This window comes from Hypanus sabinus, chromosome 10 (genome assembly GCF_030144855.1).
Source record: "Hypanus sabinus isolate sHypSab1 chromosome 10, sHypSab1.hap1, whole genome shotgun sequence".
NCBI lineage: Eukaryota > Metazoa > Chordata > Chondrichthyes > Myliobatiformes > Dasyatidae > Hypanus > Hypanus sabinus.
Window position 1 is genome coordinate 24,280,992 of NC_082715.1, and position 27,940 is coordinate 24,308,931.

The window sequence follows — 27,940 nt, forward strand, 5'->3', positions numbered from 1 at the left end:
AACGCTGCTGAAGTTTGCAAAGCCAGTTCTCATTAGTGCACAAACTGGAGCGTCACCTTCTCAAGCAAGTATCTAACCAAGCTTTAGACACGAGATTTTAAATACGTGGAAGTTCAAGTATCAAGTCGAGATAAGCACATGAATTAAGTTTTAGACTGAATAGTTAATTAAAACAGGCTCACTCAGCGGTGTTGCATTAAGTGCTGACGACGCGTTTATCTTCCCAAATGCGATTGTCTTGTAGATAATTCTATCTATAAAATTGAAATATGATGGATTGCAAAATGTTATTTTTCATTACCCACGTCGTTATCTCGAATCTATATTGAACAGTGAATATCCATTCGGCAAATTTAAATGAACAATGTAGATGTCTGCAACACTGCAATTTCGGAAGTTCTTTCCCTGTTTCGGGCGTATGCGTTTCAAACGATCGGATGACCATTGTTCTACTGGGAGTTTATTATTACAGTACAGTGGTCAGTAAAAGGAGATGGAAGAACCTTGTTGATTTCCTACATTATGACATTTTTAGTTTAGGGATTGAGTTATACTGATCTAGTTCAATGAGATAGTTTGGGAATAGTTAATTAAAAAAAAATAAGAACATTCACAAAGCAGATGCGTCCAGTGGAGATTTAATATAAATTCTGAAAGGAAAGGAAAGGAAAGAGAAAGAAGGGAATGAGAAAAAAATGAGATTAGAAGGGATTATACATGTGTTTTCTTGCGTAATGATGTGTGTTTTCTCTCTTTCGCTATTTTGAATGTATGTTATGCCCCAGAGGTCAGCTATATCTGTGTATGGTTTGAATGGTAATTCAACGTGATTTGATTTGCTGTCTCTTGATCTGAATAATGGTCAATATATAAAAATTATACTCACATGGGAGACTATAAGGTCTATATTTTTTTTGAGATCTATTTATCTCACACAAGGATTTAAAGCACATCACTAAGCTCCCTGTATGTATCTAAAAGTCTCTTAAAAGACCCTATTGTATCCGCTGCCACCACCGTTGCTGGCAGCCCATTCCACGCACTCACTTCTGTCTGCGTAAAAAAACTTACTCCTGATATCTCCTCTGTACCTACTTCCCAGCACCTTAAACCTGTGACCTCTTGTGGCAACCATTTCAGCCCTGGGAAAAAGCCTCTGACTATCCACACGATCAATGCCTCTCATCATCTTCTACACCTCTATCAGGTCACCTCTCGTCCTCTGTCACTCCAAGGAGAAAAGGCTGAGTTCACTCAACCTGTTCTCATAAGGCATGCTCCCCAATCCAGGCAACATCCTTTTAGGTCTATTTAAAGTATCTGTCAGTTAAAAAAAAGTTTGAAGGCCCTCGACAGTGGCTAGCTATCAAAAGGCCATTTGGTCTGCACCTCAGGATGCACTTCCCGATGTCTCTGCGTCTCACAACTCACTCCATCTCACGGCATAGTTGCAGGAGCTGGATCCCAAAAGAAATTGGTACCACAGATGTGCAAGAGTGCATGTGGCTGCAGGAAAGTCACTGTGAATGGTGGGGAACTGGTGCAGGCTTGTAACTTTATTGGGCACTAATATGCCTCTGAAATATAGTTCATTTTTTCATGCGTAGGCCAACGATATAATAATGTCTAGAGTCAAGTCTTCCCAGTGGAACCTAAACTAGTCATGTTAAATGGGGGAACATGAGCAAAATAAGGAAGAATGGTGGTTAGGTATGAAGAATCAGTGAGATTAAGAAGTTATGAGCTAGCAAATTGGGAAGATGGATATGGAATGAAATTTAATATAATAAAGGATGATGTGATGTTATGTTGAAGTTGTATAAAACATTGTGATTTGGAGTATTGTGTGCAGTTTTGGTCACCTACCTACAGGAAAGATGTAAATGAGGTTGAAAGAATACAGAGAAAATTTACAAGGATGTTGCCAGGTCTGGGGATCTAGGTTACAAGGGAAGATGGAACAGGTTAGGACTTTATTCCTTAGAATGTAGAAGACTGAGAGGAGATTTGATAGAGGTATACAAAATATAAGAGGTATAGATAGGTAATGAAAGGAGGCTTTTTCCACTGAGGTTGGTTGGGACTACAACCAAAGGTCATGAGTTAAGGGCGAAAGGTGAAAATTTTAGGGAGAACTTGAGGGGAAACTTCTTCACTCAGAGGGTGGTGAGAATGTGGAGTGAGCTGCTGGTGCAAGTCGTCCATGCAGGCTCGATTTCAATGTTTAAGAGAAATTTGGATAGGTATATAGATGTTAGGAGTCTAGAGGGCTATGGTCCTGGTGCAGGTCGATGGGACTAGGCAGTTAAAATTGTTTGACCTGGACTAAATGGGCTGAAGGGTCTGTCCTTGTGCTTTTCTTTGACTCTGATAGATGGGAGTTGGGTGGGAAGATGTACATAGTTGATTGTCAAATTTCAAAGGGAGTAGAAGAGCCAAGAGATGAAGTTTCAGCCTACGGATATATGTACAGAAGGTCAGGTTCATGATTAACAAGCCTTTTTCAAAATTCCCTTTATAGTATGATTTCATTGGAGTGATTATGACACACAGACGGTTCATTGGCTGTTTGCTTGCTCAAGGACTGGAAATTGGAGGTCTCTGATACACAGCCCTATGGCAGCGCAATGGTTAATGTGACGCTATTACAGCTCAGGGTGTCAGAGTTCAGAGTTCAAGACCAGCATCCTCTGTAAGAAAGTTTGTACGTTGTTCCTGTGAGTGCGTGGGTTTCCTCCGGGTGCTCTGGTTTTCCTCTCAAAGTCCAAAGATAGACCTGTTACTAGGTGAAATGGTTATTTTGTCCTATGATTACTATAGGGTTAAATAGATGGGTTCCTGGCCAGTGTGACCCAGAGGACCAAAAGGTCCTCTTCCAGGCGGTATCTCTAAATAAATAAACCAGCTTACCTGACCCACTCCCAACGCGAGCTGACTGCACATGACAGGATCGGGCCTGCTCAGGTCAAATTGGACTGCTGCTTAATAAAGATTTCTGATGTGAGCCAGGCTAGGCTATTCCAATAATGTATCCAGTTCAGGCTCACTTGGTAATAAAGTAACTTTGAGTGAATTGTGAGGTTCAGGTTTGATATTTTATGCTCAAACAGATCAGTGACATGTTTGAGATTGTTATGTTTGCTGTGATGGTTGGATTAGATATGGAAAATGTAGAAATGCTTGGCTTGGGTTTGATATGGCATTTGGCCAAGTTGGTTTTAAATTCATACCCAAGCAGTATTTTATTCCATATAAGGGCATCCATCATTTGCTGGACTCATCCAAAATACAAATATTCTTTGTGTAGTTTTCCTAAGATTTAAGCTTGGGTGATAAACATGACCTTGAAGCAGAGTAGAGATGGTTTTCCAGACCTAGTTTTGCTCTGTCTGGCTGTAGCTCTCAAAGTATGGGTACAGCTGACTAAGTGGTGCTGCTTCTCACAGAATCTCATAAATTAGAAGAAATATTAAGCAAAAATATCGAGTCTAAAACTCTCTTACCAGAAGACCATTAATTCAATATGTTTTGTTTATCCAGGCACACACAAAAGTAAGCCCCACAAAATGTGTTCTTACAGAAGCAAGGAAAGCAGAAGAAAGTAATAAACAGTCAATAGAATGCATTTTGAATGCAATATTACCTCCAAGGTAAGTGATTTCAGTGAGCTTTATTGCTCACTTCCATCCTCCTAATATTCTTGGGCGTCATCAATTTCCAAAAGACCTGCCTGAGACAATGTTATCCAATATTTGTAGTGGGTCTTCCTTGACAGTGTAGGCAAACAGTTTTTAAAAATCAATTGTTCTGAAAATCTGCAATGGCTGCTAGTCTCCCAGCAACTTCAAAATTCAATTTTGATTTTAAAAAAAATGGTTTTTACTAAGGAATGCAAAGGAAGGATTAATAGGGATGCTGTCATTCAATCTAGTTCACAAGTGCTTGCTCTTGACATTTTGCTTTGGGTTTCATGGCAGGATTAACTATTAATAAGCTTCTATACAGTTGCTTGTACTAATTTACCACATTGCCCTAAATATTGAAATTGAGGTCTAATATGAAATACAAATTATTTTACTGCAATGTACAGAGGAATTTACCTCTGGGTTAATGAATTAGAAGTAGATTATAGCCTCTACTTTCCCCCTTATCAAATTAAATAGAATTATGAGCAAAAGAACCAGAAGCAAGTACAGTCCGCCTGGCCAGTTGTGCCTACTGTGGCCTTCACGAACAATTTGCTGACACAGCATTTCGTGGAGATTGTGTGTTGGTATTGGTGATGGATGGTAAAGTAGCATAGCAACCAGTGTAAAATATTCCAGCACCAGCAATTGCAGTTCAATTACCCTCACTGTCTGTAAGGAGTTTGTACGTTCTCCCTGTAACCATGTGGGTTTCCTTCATGTGCTCCGGTTTCCTCCCACATTGCAAAGACGACTGTGGTGGTAAGTTATGGGCGTGCTGTCTTGGAGGTGGAAGCATGGTGACATTTGCAGGCTAGTCCACACTACGTCCTTGGACTGTGTTGGTCACTAATGCCAATGATGCATTTCACTGTATGTTTCGATGTGCCCGTGTCAAATTAGGCTAATCTTTAATATTTATCCATTTTCCTGCTGGCCTTTCCACATCCCCATGTTCACTGAACACGCAAACATGACTTCACTCTCTACTTTGTCTCTTCCCTCTATAGTCTTCTCCTAAGCAAATATTTCACTATTCAACAGAGCTTGATTAAACAAAAACACGGAGTGAAATTGGCTTTTATTTCAACTGATGTTCATAAACACAAGAAGTGAAAGGCCCTGTAGAGTTCAGTAAATAGTGGTGCTTCAGAAAACGTTTAAAAGAACAGAAAACTGTGAGGCAGATGCAGAGGCTACCAAGAGAAATGTGCCAATCAGGGACATTGGTAAGAAGAGGTAAAATGGAGGAAAATCTGGAAATACAGATCCATTTTGGTGGGTTGAATAGCATCCCTTTTTTTGTAAAAAGGTTAGACACAGTAAGTGGAAATCTTTGTAAAGGCATCATAAAGAATGTTTGAGAAAATGAAATTGTATCCCGTAAAACTGGAAATTTAATTTTAATATTACGTCCCCTTCAAGAGAATGGTCGGAGAATGGGCAGATGTGGATTCAACAAATATCTACTGTTCCAGCCATTCGAACAGATGTGATAAACCTGCAGGACAGCTTGGATAGAAAGCTGCAGCAAAGGCAGGCTCGGGAAACAAGCATTTGCCCTATTCGCCGGGAGTTGTATGCACAATGCTTTGGTAAGTGAATTCTTCACTCTGAAGTGCCGATGTTCATACATTATTAATGAATTTATTGTCAGAGTACATGCATGTTACCATATACAACTGTGAGATCCACTTTCTTGTGGGCAATACTCAATAAATCTGCAATAGAATAATAGCCATAATAGCATCAATGAAAGACCACACCAACTTGGGCATTCAACCAGTGTGCAAATGACAACAAGGTGTGCAAATACAAAAAGAAATAAATAAATAAGTAAGCAATAAATGTTGAGAACATGAGATGAAGCATTCTTGAATGCAAGTCCATTGGTTGTGGGAACATTTCAGTGATGGGGCAAGTGAAGCTGAGTGACGTTATCCCCTTTGGTTCATGAGTCTGATGGTAATAACTGTTTCTGTACCTGGCTGTGTGAGTCACAAGGCTCCTATACATTCTTCCTGATGGCAGCAGCTAGAGGAGAGCATGTCCTGGGTGGTGAGGGCCCTTGATGATGGATGCTGCTTTCCTGCAACAGTGCTTTGTGTAGATGTGCTCAACGGTGGGGAGGGTTTTACTCGTGATGGACTAGACTGTATCTGTTACTTTTTGTAGGATTTTCCATTCAAGGGCATTGGTTTTTCCATACCAGACAGATGTAGCCAGTCAATATTTTCTCCACTACACATCAATAGAAGTTTGTCGAAGTTTTAGATGTCATGCCAAGTCTTTGCAAACTCCTAAGGAAGTTGATTAATTTTATGCTCTAGCAACATTCCAAATCGACTTTTTTTCTGACCTGATATTTAATTTTGTCTAAATGTATGTTTTTATTAATGGTTATTGATAGTTATACTGTCATGAATAAGCCAAGAAACACTGCAGATTGAGGAAGGAAACAGAGGTGGGTACTCTCACATCATTTAAGAAGTTTCTAGATGAGTACTTGAATTATTAAAGAGCAAATTGTTGGAAGAACTCAACAGGTCAAGCAGCATTTGCAAAGAGAAGTGTCTCCCCATGAATTGCAAAAGCACAAAGGGCTACAGAATAAAAGTTGGTGCATGTGAATGTTCAATGGTCAGGATGAACATGATTGCACATTGTCTTGCATCTGTGCTATATGACTGAGGAAAAAGTTGAAATACAGTTTGGTGATAATTTCGTATAAATCATGCTCAATTAATGTCATCTGGGTGTTAACCATGGTTATGTACAATGTCCTGGGTATGTTACTCAAAATGGCCTCGTTGGTTTGTTACAAGTAGGAATGTTTCTTTGTCGGATAAGTGTTTCTCTCGCCGTTGGTTCACTTTAGAATGGCTGATATGGTAATTGTCTTCATTTGTTAATCAATGGGGAATGTCATTGTGTCTTGTGATGCTGGGAACTTGGGGGAGGGGTTTTCGCGGGTTTTTTTTGGAGAGGCCGAGGAAGACGCTGAGGAAGGTGGACGTGTGCTGGACTGCTCGTAAGACCACCAGGGTGGTCCCAGGTGCGACGGCCGGATGGGTCGATTGGTTCGTGGATTGAGCTCCAACGAGTGCACTAAACAGACTGAACTTTGATAAGTTGGCGCCTTTTGTTTTTTTTCCTTGTGTATATATATATATATATATATATATATATATATATATATAGTATTGCCTACTATTTTTTTAATTTTAGTAAACTCTTTAAAGTGTATTTCATAACGGTATTTGTTGTGGGTTTGATACTGTTGGTGGGCGCGAGGCATTAACTCGATTCTCACAGCACCTGTGTGTACGGGAGGTGGGTTGGAGAGTGGCTGGATCTCCTTTTTCCCCTAGACATATACCAGCCTGTGGGTAAGTGTTACAGTTATAAGACCTATCAGAACCTCAGTTAACCCTTTCTCATCATCATGCTAAAGTGCTAAAATGGCCTTCTCCTTCATTTTCTCATCAACATATAGACTAACAAAATTATTTCTTATAACCTCCATAACTTCATCTTCCATGCTCTTACAGCTTTGTTGGTTTGCCTGGTCTCTATGTGGACAATAGATCCTATAGTTATTGTACACACTACCCTAGATGCATGCACTATTAATTTCATGATTTATTCATTCTTTTATTATGTGCCTTGTCATACGATGTATACGATCACGGTGACCATGATTGTTCTAGGCAAAATTTTCTACAGAAGAGATTTACCATTGCCTTCTTCTGAGTAGTGTCTTGACAAGATAGGTAACTCCAGCCATTGTCAGTACTCCTCAGAGATTGTCTACCTGGTGTTGGAGTTCACATAAACAGGACTTGTGATATACGCAGCTGCTTATATAACCATCCATCACCTGCTGCCAAGGCTTCACGTGATCCTGATCAGGGGGCTAAGAAGCTGCTACTCCTTGCCCAAGGGTGACCTGCAAACTAGTGGAGGGAAGGTGTGCCTGACACTTCCTTTGATAGAGATGTATCTCCACCCTGCCAACCATCCTCAATTGTATGATGTCTGAAATACAATTACTGTTTGGAGGTTTATAAGCAACTCCTACTAGATCCCTTTAACTGCAGGACTCTCCACAAGCAGTCTCTTTGACTGACCAATGGAATAGTATGTAATCTGAGAGCTATGATTTCCTTCCAGAACAAATTGTCTGGTCAACTTTCCCCGCCTCTAACAAACTTTAGTGTTAAATCAATTAAAGTTTCTTTGTTTCTTGAGCTGCAGACACATACTGCAGTTGTAATCGCAATTGATCTCGATGGTTTTCAGTAGCTCTTACTTTCACATCAACCTGCCTGGTATGCTTTTCTTAAAATGTGTTTTTAATTTATTTAATTTCCGTACTCAGATTTCCTATCACTTTCACAAACGGGAACTTCACTTTGTAGGTTTATGCAAATACTACTGTGAGGTAGATCACAATTTATATGAAGGCACTGGAAAAGTACTACCAATTTTGCCTTTTCACAAACCTCCTAACTTACTGGAAGGAAAAGGGGCCTAATATCAAAATTTTTTCCCTGGATTAACGTCCCCAGAATTGAGATTCTAGTTAGACTCAGCTGGTTAAGTGGGGACATCGACAGGGAGAACAGGTTAAATAACACTAAATATTGCAGTTTTAAAACTCTGCAGTGTGGAAACTATTCATTTTAATATCTGAAAGTTGTCCTTCATTTGCATTATTGAACAGATGAGCTGATTAGACAGGTGACCATCAACTGTCCAGAACGTGGACTGCTGCTCCTTAGAGTTCGTAATGAGATTCTCATGACTCTTGCAGCGTATGAGACCTTGTATGAAAGTAGCGTTGCATTTGGATTGAGGAAGGCTCTCCAAGGAGATTTAGAAAAAATTTCACTGCGCCAACAGGTAAATTATTCCAAAAACAATAGTGAGAGGATTTAAGATGAATACCTGTAATATAAGAGATTATTGGTTTAACAAAGGTAAAACAGTGGGTCAGAAGATGCTGGATTTGTTCCTTTATCTGTTCTAAAGCACCACCTGTGGTCCTGGCACGGCTCTACCTGGGCCAGGTGCAGAGAGCCCACTTCGTAGTGATGACCCAAACAGTTGTCTTAGGTGTTGACAAAAGGTAAAGTTGGAGTTTTCACAGACATTTAAAATGCATCAAAAGTAAAATACTAAAGGAAAACAATTCATTTTAAAATTAAAAACATTAAAATGCACTTTGAAATATGACAAGCTAAAACAAAGTAATTAAGAAAACTATCTTACTTTCTTCTCTACAGACCCAGAATCCTCTTTGAAGTCAATTGATAGATGACCATCTGACATTTGCTAGTACTCAGTGATACCAATGGTTGTATGAAGCCCTGTTCTTCAAACCTGGGCCTTGAATTTCTCAAGCTAACAACATATTATGCACTTTGGGTTGCCTAGAACACTAACATTGAACTGGAAGTCTTATCAACTAACAACACATTCCCCAGGCTTGAGATATCCTAGCACCATAAGTCTTAGGAGCAGAATTAGGCCATTTGACCCATCAAGTCTGCTCTATCATTCAATCATGGCTGATCCTTTTTGCCCCTCCTCAACCCCATTCCGCAGCCTTCTGCCTGTAAACATTGATGCCGTTATTAAGGACCTCCAGTACCCTTTTCTCACTGTTACCATCAGAAAGGAGATACAGAATCCTGAAGGCACACACTCAGCGATTCAGGAATAGCTTCTTCCCCTCTGCCATCTGATTCCTAAATGGACATTGAATCTTTGGACACTACCTCACTTTTTTTTTAATATACGGTATTTCTGTTTTTGTACATTTTTAATCTATTCATAGAAACATAGAAAACCTACAGCACAATACCGTCCCTTCGGCCCACAATGTTGTGCCAATCATGTCCCTACCTTAGAAATTACTTGGCTTACCTATAGCCCTCTATTTTACTAAGCTCTATATATTTATCTAATAGCTTCTTAAGAGACCCTATTATATCCATCTCCACCACCATTACCAGCAGCCCATTCCACGCACTCACCACTGTCTGTGTAAAAAAAGCTTACCCCTGACATCTCCTCTGTACCTACTTCCCAGCACCTTAAACCTGTGACCTTTTGTGGCAACCATTTCAGCCCTGGGAAAAAGCCTCTGATTATCCACATAATCAAGGCCTCTCATCATCTTGTACACCTCTATCAGGTCACCTCTCATCCTCCATCGCTCCAAGCGGAAAAGGCCAAGTTCACTCAACCTATTCTCATAAAGCATGCTCCCCAATCCAGGCACCATTCTTGTAAATATATGTAATTGATTTACTTGTCTACATATTATTATCTTTTATTATTTTTCTTTCTTCTGGATTATGTATTGCATTGAACTGTTGCTACTAAGTTAACAAATTTCATGTCACATGCTGGTGATAATAAACCTGATTCTGATTCCATGTCCTATCAAGAACCTATCAATCTCTGCCTTAAATACACCCAACAACCTGGCCTCCACAGCTGCATGTGTCAACAAATTCACCAACCTCTGGCTAAAGAAATTTCTCTGCATCTTTGTTTTTAAAAAAAATTGGATAGGTATATGGACAGGAAAGGAATGGAGGGTTATGGGGTGAGTGCAAATCAGTGGGACTAGGTGAGAGTAAGTGTTCAGCACGAACTAGAAGGGCCGAGATGGCCTGTTTCCATGCTGTAATTGTTATATGGTAAATGGACACCCCTCTATCCTGAGCCTGTGTCCTCTTGTCCTCAACTCCCCCACCATGGGAAGCATCCTTTCCACACCTACTTCGCCTAGGTCTTTCAACATTCGAAAGGTTTCATTGAGGTCATGCTCCCCCCAATCCTTCTAAATTCCAGCGAGTACAGACCCAGAGCCATCAAGTGTTCCTCATGTGATAACCCTTTCATTCCCAGAATCATCCTTGTGAACCTCCTCTGGACCCTATCCAATGCCAGCACATCTTCTCTTAGATGAGGAGCCCAAAACCGTTCACAATACTCAAGTTGAGGCCTCACCATTACCTTATAAAGCCTCAGTATCACATCCCTGCTCTTTTATTCTAGACCTCTTAAAATGAATGGTAACATTTGTTATGAAATTCCCGTAACTGGATCACTTACCAGCAAAGATAGAGAGGTCCATTGAAGTCTGATGGTACTATTTTTAAAAGTCTTTATTTATAAAGGGGCACAAAAATAAGATTAATACAGACATTCAGATAATATACATTGTCAATACTTAATCTAAAAAACGCGGGTATAATAATAATCATCAATTAAGCAATAGCTCTATCGTTTGTCTAGGGCGGGGGTCGGCAACCCGCGGCTCCAGAGCCGCATGTGGCTCTTTTACGTCTGTGCTGCGGCTCCCTGTTGCTTTGGGAAATAATTGGTTGTGGCGACCCTTTTCCTGGCACATCCGAACCGACTCACAATTAGATAGCCTACGGGGGTTTGCGAGCACAGAGCTTTGGAGCCTCTGCGCCATGGGGGGCAGGTTGAGGGAGGCTTAAAAGTGAGGCTGAAGATTTCGAATAAAGTTTTTTCCTTCGACTGCAGTTACCGACTCCGTGTCGTAATTTTAGCGCTGCGTGTAGCACACCGCTACATGGTCAGTATTTAATTAAAATGTATTTTATGTTAGTTTGTTAGTTTTTGAAATGTAAATCTAAATTTGAAGATTATGGTGATCTTGTACAATCTAAATAAGACTTTGTGGCGACCCATTTCCTGACACATCCGAACCGGCTCACAATTAGCCAGCGTTCAGGCTAAGGGAGATAGCCTACGGGGGTTTGTGAGTACGTGTCTTTTGCAGCATCCGCGCCCATGGGGGGCGGGTTGAGGGAGGCTTAAAAGCAAGGCTGTTTAGTTCGAATAAAGCTATCTTTGACTGCAGTTTACTGACTGCGTGTAGCAACCGCTACAACGTGTTTTTATCGCTGGCTGTCCAGAGGGGAGGTGCTGAAACGCTTTGTCGCGTGTCTGGAAGAAGTGAAAACTTTCCTGGGCAGCAAAGGGCTCACCTTTCCTGAGCTGGAACAGCCAGAGTGGCTGGAAAAGCTACACTTCATGGTAGACATAACAGCGCACCTGAACACGCTGAACACAGCTCTTCAACGGGGTAAGGACGTACAGCCCTGCACATGTTGGAGGATGTTTTGGCATTCGAGCGCAAGTTGACGTTGCTTGCCAGAGATTTACAGAAAGGCACATTGTCTCACTTCCCCAATTTGAGAGAGTTCAAAAAAGGTCACGACATGATAAATTCGGAGTATTTACATTGGGCAATCATCGCAATGCAAACATCGTTTGGGAAACGCTTCTGTGAGTTCAGAGAGGAAAAAAACACATTATCCTTCCTGGTCACTCCCCTAAGCATCGATCCATCCCTACTGAATACGACTGCATTGTCAGGTGTGAGTCAACCTGAACAAGGATGATAAATATTTTAATTGCCTATTATTTTACGTATATTCATATGCTTTCATTGTTCAGTGAAATAGTCCTTTTATTTTTCAGGTTGACAGCTGGCTGACGTTATTTTTGGTTTGCTGCTGGCGGCAAATTTAAGTTTGGCGTTTTTCATAAATACAAGAAGGACTCAAATAGACGTTGAGTATTTTACTTAAAAGTAACCTTCAACCCAACGTCTTTTTTTCGGAGGTCAACATGTTTTTGTTGCATGCAGAAATGTAATTTCGTTTTCTCTGCAGGAGTTCATCAATTTCATAAATGCAACACATTATAGTTTGTTTATACATAGCATAAAGGCAAAACAAAACGTTGTATGCAGTGTTATTTCATTTTAAATGTCAAACGGGTTTTGCGGCTCCCAGTGTTTTCTTTTCTGTGGGAAACGGGTCCAAGTGGCTCTTTCAGTGGTAAAGGTTGCTGACCCCTGGTCTAGGGGATATTGTATTGTCCGATGGAAAGATAAAAGTCACTGTCCTTTCAGGCTGCAGCTCTTTGGGTTTAAGAGAGATGGTTTTAAACTTGCCTGGGTCTTTTATGAGGCCAATCCGTTCTGTCGGGGGGAGTTGGTTCCCCGTTGTTAGTTCCAAGTCGTTTTCCGTGGTACCAGCCACCAGTCCCCAGGCAAGGGAACCGAACGCACATGGCTTCCTTCAAGTGGCTTCCCGCTATTATGGGATCGCTAGCGTTTCTTCTGGTGCGTCTGAGGGGCTGTCCCTACAGCCCCTCTTTTATCTTAACTCGCAGGGTAGTAGATGTCAATCAGGTTGGGATGATGCAATCTCTCTCTCAACCAGCCCACTTTGCCCGAGGGCTTGCACGTAGCATAGTCCCCAATCCACAAACGTTGTCTCCAGGAGACAATGGCCATGTCTCTCTCTCATTTCCTGGGTCCTCTGACCCAACCCAATAATGCTCTTGCGATTCTCACAAAGGAGGGGGCTACCCCGCACCCTTCGGCCCCTCAGAGCTGTGGTACATTCATAACACATTGCATTTGCCTTCCTCACCACTGACTCTACCTGTAAGTTAACCTTTTTGGTGTTCTGTACAAGGACTCCCAAGTCCCTTTGCACCTCAAATTTTTGGGATTTTTTTCCCCATTTAGAAAATAATCTGCACATTTATTTCTACTACCAAAGTGCATGAACATGCATTTTCCAACATTGTATTTCATTTGCACACTTTCTTGCCCATTCTCCTAATCTGTCTTCTGTGGCCTTCTGCAGCCTATCTGTTTCCTCAACACTTCCTGCCCCTCCACCAATCTTCGTATCATCTGCAAAGCCATCTATTCCATCATCTAAATCATTGGTATACAGTATAAGAAGAAATGGCCCCAACACCAACCTCTGCAGAACACCACTAGTCACTGGCAGCCAACCAGAACGGGGTCGTTTTATACCCCCTCACTGTCTCCTACCAATCAGCCAATGCTCTAACCATGACAGTGACTTTCCTGCAATACCATGGGCTCTTAACTTGGTAAGCAGCCTCATGTGTAGCACCTTATCAAAGGCCTTCTGAAAGTCCAAATGTAAAACATCTACTGCATCCCCCTTTATCTATCCTACTCATAATCTCCTCAAAGAATTCCAACAGGTTTGTCAGGCAAGAGTTTCCCTTAAGGAAACCATGTTGACTTTGTCCTATCTTGCCCTATGTCACCAAGTACTTAATCACCCTATCCTCAACAATTGACTCCAACAACTTCCCAGCCACTGAGGCTAGACTAAATGGTCTATAATTTCCTTTCTGTTGCCTTCTTGACACGTCTTGACACATTTCTACTTAATAAACCAACTTACTATGAATAACCACAAGCAATGTCTTGAACCGGGAAGAAATTTTGAAATGCAAGCTCTGTTGTTCCTGGCACTGTTTCATCTGCTATGTACTTCTGGTATTTCTGGGTTTTTTTAAGTTTAGATACTCAGTTCAGAGAGAGAAAAAACATTAAGAATCCTAAAATTGATATTGTTGCAGAAGTTGTAATGTTATTTTGAATTATCTTGTAAACTCCTGTAGTGTAAGTGTAGTGTTACTTTGTCTATTGATCAAAATCTGAAAGACCTTTTGATTGTCTTTTTCTCTTACAATAGATTGAAGAACTTAAACAAGAAATAGCCACTCTTCAAAATGAACTCAGTGAAATGAAGAACAAATATAATGTAGCTGAGAAACGATTTACTGAGAGGAAAGAGCTGGATGACAAGAAACATTCAGAAGAAATTGTTAACCTTAGAAAAATCAATCAACAATTGAAGGTATAGTTATCAAATCAAGGGAGCTATTCTTTAAAGATGACAAGCCAAGAGTTGTTTTTTTGTCATCCTTTAAGTCAATATTAGGAATTTTTAATCAGTTTTGTAATGTGTTGTAAGAAGTGAGGGAAAGTTCATGTGTTTGCAAGATGAATACTCTTTCATTGGAAGTAATGGCCTTTAAGGTAATCTTGATCAATGTTGTTGGATTTATGGCTAGTTACCACATTTCCAACAAAGCCAACAAAGCTCTTGCTCTGTTCCTGAGCCTTTTATGTGGAACCTTACTGAATACCTTCTAGAAATCCAAATAATCTAAGACAAGTTGAGCACGTGGGTAGACGGAGTACAATCTATAAAAATGTGAGGTCATCCACTTTGCTCGAGGAAGAGCAGAAATGCTGATGTTTTTAATATGGGCAGAGATTTAGACCTGTTGTTATTCAAAGGTTCCCTAGGTAAGACCGAAAGCCTATATGCAGGAAGAGCAGCAGTTAGACCCACAACGGTAACTTTAATTTCTAGAGGATTTGAGTAAAGTATAGAAATGCTTACTGCTTTTGTACAGAGTCTTGGCTAGAACACATCTAGGAATGTTGTAGGGACTCGTTAATTTCATTAGGCAGAATTAACTCGGACCATTAAGGGTTAAGTTCGCCGTGTATGTTAAATGTTATACTGTATGTTATTTCGTTTTCGGGGCTGGTTTTTTTTTATATATACACCACTTGTTTGGGGGTTGGAACAAAATGACATTTTTACTGTTACGCCTTGTGAATTGCATTGTGGCAGTTCTGTAGGAGCAGCTTACTCCATTTTCAGCTTGTTTGGGTTATTTTTGAAGATAAGAGATGAGGAGAAATGTGTGCCATCCAATTAGGATGGTAGAATTAAGGAAGGTTTCTCTGGTGAGGGTCACTAAGGTTGGGCTTGGGGTTTTTTTTCGGTGGGAGATGGAGAGAAGACACGGGGGAGAACCAGTCGTGCTGTACGATCCAGTGGGAGAACCAGTTGTAATGTACTATCCGGTGGGAGAACCAGTCATGCTGTACGATCCGGTGGGAGAACCAGTCGTAGTGTACAATCCGGTGGGAGAACCAGTCATCCTGTACGATCCGGTGGGAGAACCAGTCATGCTGTACGATCCGGTGGGAGAACCAGTCGTAGTGTACAATCCGGTGGGAGTCCCTTTGGTTTGAGGTGGTTTGTGAGTGAAGTTCAGAAGGTGGTGTGGGCATTAACGCAGACTGAGGGCCCAGCGTGAGAGTGACAGAAGTTCAAGGTGAGCTCCAACTTGTGCACATTTGACTGTTTAATTAAAATAGGCCCTTTTCTTTTTGTTATGTTTTTACTAATCCTTTAGTCAAGTTAAGATTCATAAATATAATTCCTTTAATCATATGCAGTTTACTGTCGATTATTTCGTGGCACTGATTTGTAACAGGGTAGCAGATTACACAGCATCCACACAAACCAAGGTTTGGGGTAGGATTGAGCCATCTCAATCTCACGAGTTTGGGGGGACTTGAGAGACTTTACTAGACTTACCAGGGTCAGTCAGAAGTAATTGCATTTGTGGCGATTTTTGTCGACACTCCTACAATATTTTATTTTGGTTGCCCTGCTTTAGAAAAAGGGTATACTTTCTAAAGAGAGAATATAGTAATGATTCACTAGAGATAGAGTGTTAGTCTACTCCACAATTTTAGAGTTTAGAAAAATGGGAAGTGATCCTTTGAATCGTGCAAAATTTTTAGTAGGTATGGAGAGGATGTTTCCCTAGCTGAGGGGTCTACAACTAGGAGTTACAATCTCAAAGTGTGAGTTTGGCCATTTAAAACTGAAATGAAAATCAGTTTGTTGAAAAGCTGACACTGAGACTGTAGATCCTGGACTCTAGAGAGCCGGTGTTTTGATCTGAGAGTTGGCAATGTTCTTCCAGAATTATATTTGTTCCTTCATTCAAATGGTGTTGTTCTTCATAATTCTCTCCCTTAATTCATAATTCATGGTTATGGGTGCTCAGTCATTGACTTAATTCAGAACTGAGATGAATAGATTATTTGAATGTTTAGAGGAATTCGGAATTCAGGGTAGAAAATAGTCAGGGTAGCAGGCCAGCTCTGATGTTGTTTATTGATGGAGTGGGCTCGAGGGCCTGTGAGAGATCCTATTTCATCATTCTTTCATTGTGAGAAAGGAAGAGAGGAGTGTGCTTTGATTGTGTGTGTTTGTGCTCTGGAGAAGCATGTACTTTGGTTGTGTGGTAGAGAAAGAGGCCAGTTCTTCAAGTTGTTTGAGATGTTCAGAAGTGCTGAGATGGCAAGGAATGAATTCAGCAGCAAGAACATTGTGTGTGTGTGTGTGTGTGTGTGTGTGTGTGTGTGTGTGTGTGTGTGTGTGTGTAGACATGACAGCTGAATCAAGTAAGCAGGGCAGTAGACTCATTTGTAGCAGTGATTTCATTGCCCACGTTCATTCCATTTCTAATGCAGGTTCCATATTGTCATGAAGGGCAGTGCTCCCTCCACTGCTTTCGTTTTCTACCAGCCAGCAAAATTCAGAATGCCAAAGGCATTTTCAACTGTGTTGTGTCTCAGTGGACAGATGCTCTTTGATCACTGGAGCCAACCTGGGCATTAATGCATTCAGAAGTGTGTTGTATTGAGCCACTTGTCCTTATCTCATAGGGAAATTAAACACTGCATGCTCTGAGCTCAAATAGACATTTTTCATAAGGAACACAGTTGATTGCCACACTCCCATTGCACTGGCATGAAAAAGCCTGAGTTAGGAATGACTGAATTTCCAGATGCTGGCAACTTTCCTTGCTGTTTGTAGAAGATTGCGGTGCCCATATTGGCTGGTATATTTCTAGAATAGTAACTTTATAGGGTCATAGAATAGTGCAGCTCAGAAACTGGCTTTTTGGCCCATCTAGTCTATGCTGAAACATTTAAACTTCCTAGTCCCGTTGGTCTGCACCCAGACTAATACCCTCCATACCCTCCATCAATGTATCTCTCCAATGAAATTTAGCTCGCATACACCACTTGCTCCTGCAGCCCATTCCACACTCTCACAGCCCTCTGAGTGAAGAAGTTTCCCCTCGTGTTCCCCTTAAGCATTTCACCTTTCACCCTTAACTCATGACCTCAGTGGAAAAAGCCTGCTTGCATTTATGTCATAGGCATAATCTTTCATAAGTCAATGGAACTGAATTTCAGAAGTAGAATATAATGTCATGAAGAATACTTAACGTTGTTCATTAGAATTAAACTACGTATTTAAAAAAAAGTTTTCACTCACTGTAATTTACATTATTTTTGTTTTCTACAGCTGCAACTTGAAGGTGTCATTACTTACAGGAGATGAACTGCGCCCTGCTGTATTCCTTACATGGCAATATGACATTTTGATGTATGTTTTCATCAGCAGTATTGGGATAATGCCTTGTATGGCAATGGACAGATTCCCATTTCTTAAAGCAACTAAGTTATTCTATTTAACATCATCGAAGGTAACTATAAATTAGTAATTACCCACAGATGTAAAACAGATATTCTCTGAGTGTTAATAGATTACAATAAAAGAAGTGTTTGAAAGAATTCATTGGATTTTTATTATTACTGATTGGTTGTTTGTCATATCCAACAAAGATGGCTAGAGTTGTACAGTATTTCTTTTGAATGGACTTGATGCTGGATTTAGAAAATGTGAACTGCACAAAGAAATCTGAGTGGAAATGTGGTTATACTGGAAAAGCCATTGCACTGGGACAGTTTCACTCTCTCAAGCTTGGAAGTTTGTGTCCACTGGTACAAGTAATGGTCAAAACTGTGAGTTTCCTTGTTTCAATGGATGACCATCACTTCTTTTGTGCCTTGTCATGCCCTTCGCTCTCCTCAAAGTGTTGCGGAACCAACCTTCCTGGTCGATGGATCTCACTGTTGATCTCATCTGTCCATTCCACTGGAGCTCACTTCACATGCAAGGACAGGCATGTTCCTATCTTGCCTGAATATGAGGCTCGCTGCCTACCCTTCCCTGGTGCAGCCAGCCTTTTGAAGCTGTGTACCCTGCTGTGGTCATTGTCACATACAAACAACTACTTAGAGCCACAGGTGAGAGTCGAGTGTCAGATGGTGAGTGAGTTACCCAAAAATGGATACACCAAGTTCCTTGACCAGAGATGCTACCCCTCCCTGGACGCCACATTATTATTATTAAGGAAGGTATAACTGTACCTTGTAAAATCCCAATTGCTGAAAGAACAATGCTGAGTAGTTTGGAAGACCAATTAAAAGTCAACTACACACTGTGAGGAGTTCAGAATTGGGTTTAATATCACTGACGCATGTTGTGAAATTTGTTGTTTTGTAGCAGCAGTACATTGCAGTACATAATAATAAAAAACACAATTTACCGTAAGAAATATAGTTAAAAAAGAAAACTAAATTAATTAAGTAGAAGGGGATAATACTGAGGTAGTGTCCGTGGGTTCATGGTCCATTCAGAATTCTGATGGCAGAGGGGAAAAAGTTGTTTCTGAAATGTTGAGTGTGTCTTCAGGCTCCTGTACCACCACCTTGTTTGTAGCAAGGAGAATGGGGCATGCCCTGGGTTGTGGGGGTCCTTAATAATGGATACCTCCTATTGAGGCATCACCTTTTAAAGGTGTCCTGGATGATGGGGAGTCTAGTGGCCATGATGAAGCTGGCTGAGATTACAGTCTTCTGCAGGTTTTTCTGATCCTGTGCAGTGCCCCCCCCACCCCCCACTTTACCAGCTTTTAATGCAACCAGTTAGAATGCTCTGCACTGTACATCTCTGGAACTTTGCAATCTTTGGCCTTATTTCTAAACCAAATGCAAACTGGCCGTGTTTGATTTTTAAACTCACAACTTTTGTATCATTAGTATTGATTTGAAAAATGCAACAAATAGCATAACTACACCTAGGGAAACTGGTAGAAGTGATACAACATTGTTTAAGAGACATTTAACAGACTCATGAACAGGCAGAGAAGAAAGGGATACAGACCATGTGCGAGCAGATGGGATTAGTTTAGATTAGCCTTGTGGCTGGCATAGACAGGCCCTCGTCCTTGGCTGTACAAGGCTCAATCGCCTATGTACCACCTTTAGAAAATAACGGACATGAAAATCTGCCTGGCTGAACAAACCCCTTAGAGTTGTGCTGTTTTTTAACCCACCCTCCCAAGCCCATGGCCATTAGATAACCCACACCCCTGTGCTCTTTTCTTCATCTTTCTGGTCCACCCAGGCCCCCTCACCCCTTTTTCCAACCCTCCACTCCACCAGCCCCCTGATACCAAGTCTCATACCCCTGTCTTGCCTGATTTCATCTGTCCATTCCCCAGACATACAACTATAAAGAGTTTTGGTAGGAACATACAAAATATGGTGGAGTTTTGATCTCCTTACTTAAAAAAAGTATATCCATACTTTGGAGGGAGTCCTGGATGGAAGTGCTGTTGTATGCAGAAGGACTGGATTGACTTGGTCTGTATTGACTGGAGTTTTAGAAGTGAAGCTGTCCAAAGTGAGTTTCAGGGAATTTCTGCACATCTAAATAAAGCCTTCCTTCTGGCAGCAGAAAACCTGCACATTAATTTGTAGGTCCATATTAGAACTGGATGCGAATTTAGTACTTTTAATGAACTCAAGCCTTTTCTGGCCATTTAGAAAATCATGTGGCACATGACTTAATTTTCAGTAAACTTTCAGTAACAGAATTATAGTCACATAATTACCATCTGCTCATGATTTCAACTGAAACTGATGTCTGAACTCACAGCAAACACGAGGAAATCTGCAGATGCTGGAAATTCAAACAACAACACGCACAAAATGCTGGTGGAACACAGCAGGCCAGGCAGCATCTGTAGTCCTGACGAAGGGTCTCGCCCCGAAACGTCGACAGCGCTTCCCCCTATAGATGCTGCCTGGCCTGCTGTATTCCACCAGCATTTTGTGTGTGTGTTGTTGTCTGAACTCACAGTATATTTTTCCACTTGATTGCTATTAATTCATTCTGCTAAACTGGCCACTGTTATTCCTGCACACTAATGCAAAGTTATCACCTATCTAGCCAGAATCAGGTTAAGAGGATTTTTGCCACCTGCACCAAGCAGACTATAACAGCACTCACAAACCCCATCCCAGGCACCACTGCTTCACACCGCAGCACAAAGGTTTAAGTTGGAACTGTTCAAAGTTCTGAAATGGTTTGAGGAAGTAATTAGAAGATTATGTTCACTGGGCAGTGAATTGGTAGCAGGGTACAATTTGCAGAGCACCTCAGATTTAGGATGTTAATGAACCTTTCAGGATTTTCTATCCGTAAGTATCAAAGGATCTAATCAGATTCGTCATGTGCAGACTGTATATGCACAACTCTACAACCTTATCTTCGAAAGGAATAAATTTAATTCCAATAAGCAAAATGTTGGAAGTTTTGAAATTTTTTATTACTCGAAGGTTTTAGGAAGAAAGGTGGAATATTTTAAAAGGCTATTGGGTGAAATTAATAATTCTGAAGGAAAATTAATTAAAAATTATGAACATGAAATAGTCTATCTGGTCCATCAAATAGGTTTAATTTAGACATGGTATTGCCATGATAAACTAAATAGCCCCTTTGGGTATTGAAATTTATATAATTTTATATTTTGTCTTATAAATAATCCTGTAAGGTATTCATGGTTTTAAAAAAATGATTCCCATCAAGCAGGCGCCTTTACATTCACTGGCGCCAAGGTAAGTTAGGTGCTGTGCTAGCATTTTCTGAGGAACACCTCAATAAGTACATCAATAACATCAACTATCACTTTAAGAGAAAATCCATCACAGTCTGTAGGATAAACTCAAGACACAGCAAGTGTGAAATCCATTCTTGAGTCTCTGCCTGGGGCTCATTCTGATTCTATAGCCTTTCCTTTCCCTGTAACTGAAAAAGGCAGATGATTCTTTTTAGAACTGTGATTAGGGGCAGTTTCCATGAGAATTGTGAGGATTGATGCAAATACTACTTTATGGCATCTATGCTCATTTATTCACAAACATTAATTTATCAGATCTTAATCCTGGATTGTTTCAATAGCACTAATGCCAGAGTTTATTTAAAATCTAACAAAACAGACTACTATGTAGTTTTCCTTCACTTACTGCCCAAAAGATTTAGCCATGTAATTCTTACATTAAAATGTCTATAGTTAAAAGAAGTGAGACCAAGCAAGCTCCAGGATGTAATGGGTTGAAACTAGCTCTGGGATGCAGGTGCTGCTTCAAAAATGCGTGGGAAGTCCAGCCCTGATGTTTGAAAAGATATGATGGGTGATTAATAAGTTCGTGGCCTAAGGAGTCAATTTTAGAAAACCTAGCACATTTACTTTTCAACATAGTCCCCTCCTACATTTACACACTTAATTTGAAGTTAATAGCTCATCTACTTTTACCTGGGGCCACGAACTTATCAATCACCCCTGAGTTATTAACTGATGAGTTATTAACTTCAAATTTTCTGCATTTTCACTCAAAGGAACTGCATGTGCATGTAACGAGAGCTGTATAACTCATCTCCTTCTACCTTCGGCCACAAACTTATCAATCACCCCTGCTGTGGACACTTTCTGGAGGTCTAAGATCCGTATACCCCACGACTGCTGGACTAAGTGTGTAAATGTCGGAGGGGACCATGTTGAATAATAAATGTGCTAGGTTTTCTAAAATTGACTCTTCCAACCCTAGGCCATGAACTTATCAATCACCCCTCGTATCTGGTACAAAGAGTTCAATGGTGAAGAAAGGAAAGGAATTGATAATAGATGGGAGCAATAAAGAGCCTCTGAAGAATGAAGCTTGCAGTAGATGAATAAGGCGATGGGTCTCGGGTGGGCTTCGGAATAGAGAGATCAGAACATCTGGATGTAGTTAGTCTGTTAGTCTGTAAACTGATGCATATAAACTGCTTTCAGTGCAATGGTATTCATATCTGATTAATTGTATAAGTAGGAAATCATGCCATATGGTTTCCATGTACCAACAGCTTGCTTAAATATAAACATTAAAAGATGTTTCCACTACACTATCAAATTCCTGTTGGTTTTGCTGCACCTGAAGATTTTTTTGTGAATTGTGTTTTCTGATGAGCATTTGGTATCAAAATATTTATCCCATTTCAATGAACCAATCATTAAATATATCTTCTCTCCTTTCCTCTCAAACCTTCAACTTGTTACTGTATCCATAATATCTTGCACAAAGTAATGTAATACCCTGATGTTGGAATGGAAAGGGGCAGACAGTTAGCGGAATATGTTTTAGCCAACTATATTTCAACATCCCTTATACTAGTCTTTGCTATGACACTGCATTCCTTGTTGACGGCCCACATACTATTCATTAACTGAAGATTATCTGAAACTCTGCCTGTGTCCAAACTTGCACTATCCCAGTTAGCTATCTGTGCTTACTGACCTAAAATGGCTCCATTTAGGAGCACCTCAAGCTTAAAGTTCTCATTTAATTTTTGTATTTTCCATTACCTTGCACCGCACCCTCCCAACTCTGTGATCTGGTCTAGTCATACCAATATCTGAAATACCTGTCCTATTCCATTTCTGGTTTGATATTAATCCCCCAACTGAGGATTTAAGCTCAGAAATTCCTTTCCAAACTTTACTAACTTTCTTGCCTCCTTTGACTCTTTAAAAATACTTAGTTCTGTAATGAACTTGCCTCTGTTGTTAATATTTCTTTAAAAGCAGACAAATGAAGATGGTTAGGTTTTGCCTTTAAATATAGTTTCCCAGCCTGACATATGCTATTGTCTTGTAGTTTGAGCCACTTGGTTTGTTAGAAATTTACGGATTTAAACTGGCTCCCCTCTCCTGATCATTATCTTAAAAACATGGGTATATGTTCACGATAGGTGAGAAAAGAATTAAATTTCTTTTCCAATGAGTCAAGTGAATTGGAAGTAAATAAATTAATAAGGAAGCTGTTAACAGTTATACGTAAATCCTATTATGTAAACAGTGACAAACATCAATTTATCTCTGATGTTCCTGCATCATTGAACAATAAGTATTAATTATTTTCTGGATTTTCAGAAAACATCTTTTTTATGAAAACATAATCAGAGAAAGTAACACAGATGGTAGTTTGCCTCCCAGGTGCCAGTTTCCAGGATGTTTCTGATCGCATCCACAATATCCTAAAGTGGGAAAGTGAACAGCCAGAGGTCGTGGTACATATTGGTACCAATGACATGGGTAGGAAAAGCAAGGAGGTCCTGAAAAGGTTTCCTTAAAGGAAAATCCTGCCTGACAAGCCTAGTGCAATTTTTTGAGGAAATTACGAGTAGGCTAGACAAGGGAGATGCAGTGGATGTTGTGTATTTGGATTTTCAGAAGGCCTTTGACAAAGTGCTGCACATGAGTCTGCTGAACAAGGTAAGAGCCCATGGAATTATGGGAAAGTTACAAACGTGGATAGAGCATTGGTTGATTGGCAGGAAACAGAGAGTGGGAATAAAGGGATCCCATTCTGGTTGGCTGCCGGTTACCAGTGGTGTTCCAAAGGGGTCCGTGTTGGGGCCGCTTCTTTTTGTGTTGCATATCAACAATTTGGATTATGGAATAGATGGCTTTGTGGCTAAGTTTGCTGATGATACCAAGATAGCTGGAGGGGCCAGTAGTGCTGAGGAAACAGAGAGTCTGCAGAGAGACTTGGATAGATTGGGGGAAGTGGCAAATGAATTACAATGTTGGAAAGTATACAGTCATGCACTTTGGTATGTTATGTACCCGTGGGTAATCTTGTACTTGTCACATGACAGTGGTGTTGAAGCTATACTGGACTTAAGGTAGTGGTCTTGTGATGGTGGAGTGACGTCATTTTCCTGCCAGTAGAGGTCATGTGACAGGTTTTTTTTTACAGGGTATAAAAGGAGGACCCCTCCCTGTGAGGAGGGGCAGTTCGTGGCTGGATTTGCCATTTTGTCTCCATGCCACTGCGTGGTCCAATATTATGACGCAGTTTGGTTGAAAGGTGGAGTTTTATTTAATGTCTAAAGGTTAAAAGGTCATTGCTGGCAGTTTCTTTATAATACTGCCAGTTAAAAATCAGTGGAGAGTGAAGATCGGAGTTTGGGAGCTAAAAGATCGAGGAAAGTCGATTTCAACGGTGAAACAGGTTCGACCTTGTTTGATCCTCATTCGGAAGGAATTCGTTGGCTGTCCCCGTGGTAACCCCTGCGAATAATAGCAGAAAGGGTTGGGTACAGTTTTGTAAAGGAAAGGTCAGTGCCTTTAAGCCGTTTCATTTTCATCTTCGTAAATTCTCCGGGAAAAGTATAGTTCGACTGGGAACTGCGGCAACACGACGTGAAAGAGAATTTAAATCATCTAAAAAGTCTCTCCTTTAATGGACTGTAAGCATTTTGAACTTTTGCAGTACTACTTTGAACTGTTTTTGCAACATCGCTTTAAGAACTGTTTTCACTTTATTCCTTTAAGAACTGTTCAAGCTGCCGCACAGCAGCTGATTTCCGGTTACGTTAGTGATTTGTTTACCTTTGGCGGTTTGTTTTTCAGTGTTTAATAAATGTTTTATTTGTTATAAAAAAAACCCTGCCTCATTTATATATTTATTGTTGCTGAATCCGTAACAGGTAGAAGAAATAAATGGGCAGACTATTATTTAAATGGGGAGAGAATTCAAAGTTCTGAGATGCAACGGGACTTGGGAGTCCTCGTGCAGGATACCCTTAAGGTTAATCTCCAGGTTGAGTCGGTGGTGAAGAAGGCAAATGCAATGTTGGCATTCATTTCTAGAGGAATAGAGTATAGGAGCAGAGATGTGATGTTGAGGCTCTATAAGGCACTGGTAAGACCTCACTTGGAATACTGTGTGCAGTTTTGGGCTCTGAATTTAAGAAAGAATGTGCTGACATTGGAGAGGGTTCAGAGAAGATTTACTAGAATGATTCCGGGAATGAGAGGGTTAACATATGAGGAACGTTTGACCGCTCTTGGACTGTACTCCTTTGAGTTTAAAAGAATGAGGGGGGAACCTCATAGAAACGTTTTGAATGTTGAAAGTCATGGACAGAGTGGATGTAGCAAAGTTGTTTCCCATGGTGGGGGAGTCTAGTACAAGAGGACATGACTTGAGGATTGTAGGGTGCCCATTCAGAACAGAGACAGGAAAAAATACTTTAACCAGAGGGTGGTGAATCTATGGAATTTGTTTCCACAGGTGGCAGTGGAGGCCAAGTCATTGGGTGTATTTAAGGCAGAGATTGACAGGTATCTGAGTAGTCAGGGCATCAAAGGTTATGGTGAGAAGGCGGGGGAATGGGACTAAAGGGGAGATTGTATCAGCTCATGATGAAATGGTGGAGCAGACTCGATGGGCCGAATGGCCGACTTCTGCTCCTTTGTGTTATGGTATTTAAGGTGGAGATTGATTGGTTCTTGTTTGGCCATGGAATCAAAGGTTACAGAGAGAAGGCTGGGGAATAGGGTTGAGAAGGGATAAAGAAACAAATCAGCCATGATTGAATGGTGGAGCAGACTCAATGGGTCAAATGGCCTAATTCTGTTCCTATTCCTGAAAACAGATGGCAGGGTGTTAGGAAAGAACCTGAGAAGCACTACCACAAGGGTTGTAATCTCGGGATTACTGCCTGTGCCATGTGACAGTGAGCAAAGGAATAGAGTGAGTTGGAGGATAAATGTGTCGCTAAGGGATTGGAGCAGGGGGCAGGGTTTCATATTTCTGGGTCATTGGGACCTCTTTTGAGGCAGGTGTGACCTGTTGCACTTGAATCTGAGGGGGACCAATATCCTGGCAGGGAGGTTTGCTATGGCTATTGGGGAGAGTTTAAACTAGAATTGCTAAGGAGTGGGAACTGAACTGAAGAGACAGAGGAAGGGCTGGTTGACTCACAGGTAGTGAAAGCTTGAAGGCAGTGTGATGGGGGGATAGGTAGGTGATAGAGAAGGGATGTGCTCAGACTGATGGTTTGAGATGTGTCTATTTTAATGCAAGAAGCATCATGAACAAAGCAGATGAGTTTAGAGCGTGGATCAGTACTGGGAGCTATAACATTGTGGCCATTACAGAGACTTGGACGGCTTAGGTGCAGGAATGGTTACTTTGAGTGCTAGGCTTTAGATGTTTCAGAAAGGACATTGAGGGGGGCAAAAGAGGTGGGGGCATAGCACTGCTGATCATGGATAGTGTCACAGCTGCAGAAAAGGAGGAAATCATGGAGGGATTGTCTACGGAGATTCTGTGGGTGGAAGTTAGAAACAGGAGAGGGTCAATAACTCTACTGGGTGTTTTTTTTATAGACCACCCAATAGTAACAGGGACATCGAGGAGCAGATAGGGAGACAGATTCTGGAACGGTGCAATAGGAGTAGGGTTGTTGTGATGGGAGATTGTAATTTCCCCAGTATTGATTGGCATCTCCGTAGAGCAAGGGGTTTACATGGGGTGGAGTTTGTTAGGTGTGTTCAGGAAGGTTTCCTGACACAATATGTAGATAAGCCTGCAAGAGGAGAGACTGTACTTGATCTGGTATTGGGAAATGAATCTGGTTAGGTGTCAGGACTCTCAGTGGGAGAGCATTTTGGAGATAGTGATAGATAGATAGAGAGAGATAGCATTGGAGAGGGATAGGAGCAGACAAGTTAGGAAAATGTTTAACTAGAGTAAGGGGAAATATGAAATTATCAGGCAGGAACTTGGAGGTATAAATTGAGAGAAGATGTTCTCAGGGAACTGTAAGGCAGAAATGTGGTAAATGTTCAGGGGATATGTGTGTAGTGTTCTGCATAAGTACGTTCCAATGAGACAGGAAAAGGACAGTAGGGTACAGGAACCATGGTGTACAAAGGCTGTTGAAAATCTAGTCAAGAAGAAAAGGGGCCATGAGAAGTCCTTGGCAAGCAGGTTTAAGGAAAACCCCGAGGAATTCTACAAGTATGTGAAGTGTAAAAGCATAAGACGTGAGAGAACAGGACCAATCAAGTGCGAGAGAGGAGAAGTGTGTATGGAACTGGAGAAGGCAATGGAGGTACTTAATGAATACTTTCCTTCAGTATTCACTACGGAAAAGTACCTTGGCGATTGTTGGGAATACTTACCATGGACTGAAAAGATTGAGCATATAGACATTAAGAAAGAGGATTTGCTGGAGCTTTTGCAAAGCATTATGTTGGATAAGTCCCCGGGACTGGATGAGATATAACCCAAGCTACTGTGGGAGTCAAGGGAGGAGATTGCTGAGCCTCTAGTGATGATGCATCATCAATGGGGACAGGAGAGGTTCCAGAGGATTGGAGGGTTGCACATGTTCCCTTATTCAAGAAAGGGAGTAGAGATAGCCCAGGAAATTACAGACCAGTGAGTCTTACTTCAGTGGTTGGTAAATTGATGGAAAAGATCCTGAAAGGCAGGATTTCTGAAC

General features: G+C 40.9%; 1 protein-coding gene across 1 annotated transcript in view; it reads left to right on the top strand.

Moving 5' to 3' along the window:
- LOC132400410 (33 kDa inner dynein arm light chain, axonemal-like) overlaps positions 1-17,809 on the top strand; it is a 136,699-nt gene extending 118,890 nt beyond the window's left edge. Inside the window, exons 2-6 of the mRNA XM_059981350.1 lie at positions 3,581-3,650; positions 5,112-5,281; positions 8,413-8,591; positions 14,273-14,437; positions 17,774-17,809. Coding sequence (XP_059837333.1) covers positions 3,581-3,650; positions 5,112-5,281; positions 8,413-8,591; positions 14,273-14,437; positions 17,774-17,809 — 620 coding nt within the window. The remainder of the gene's footprint in view (positions 1-3,580; positions 3,651-5,111; positions 5,282-8,412; positions 8,592-14,272; positions 14,438-17,773) is intronic.
- The last annotated feature ends 10,131 nt before the right edge of the window (positions 17,810-27,940 follow it).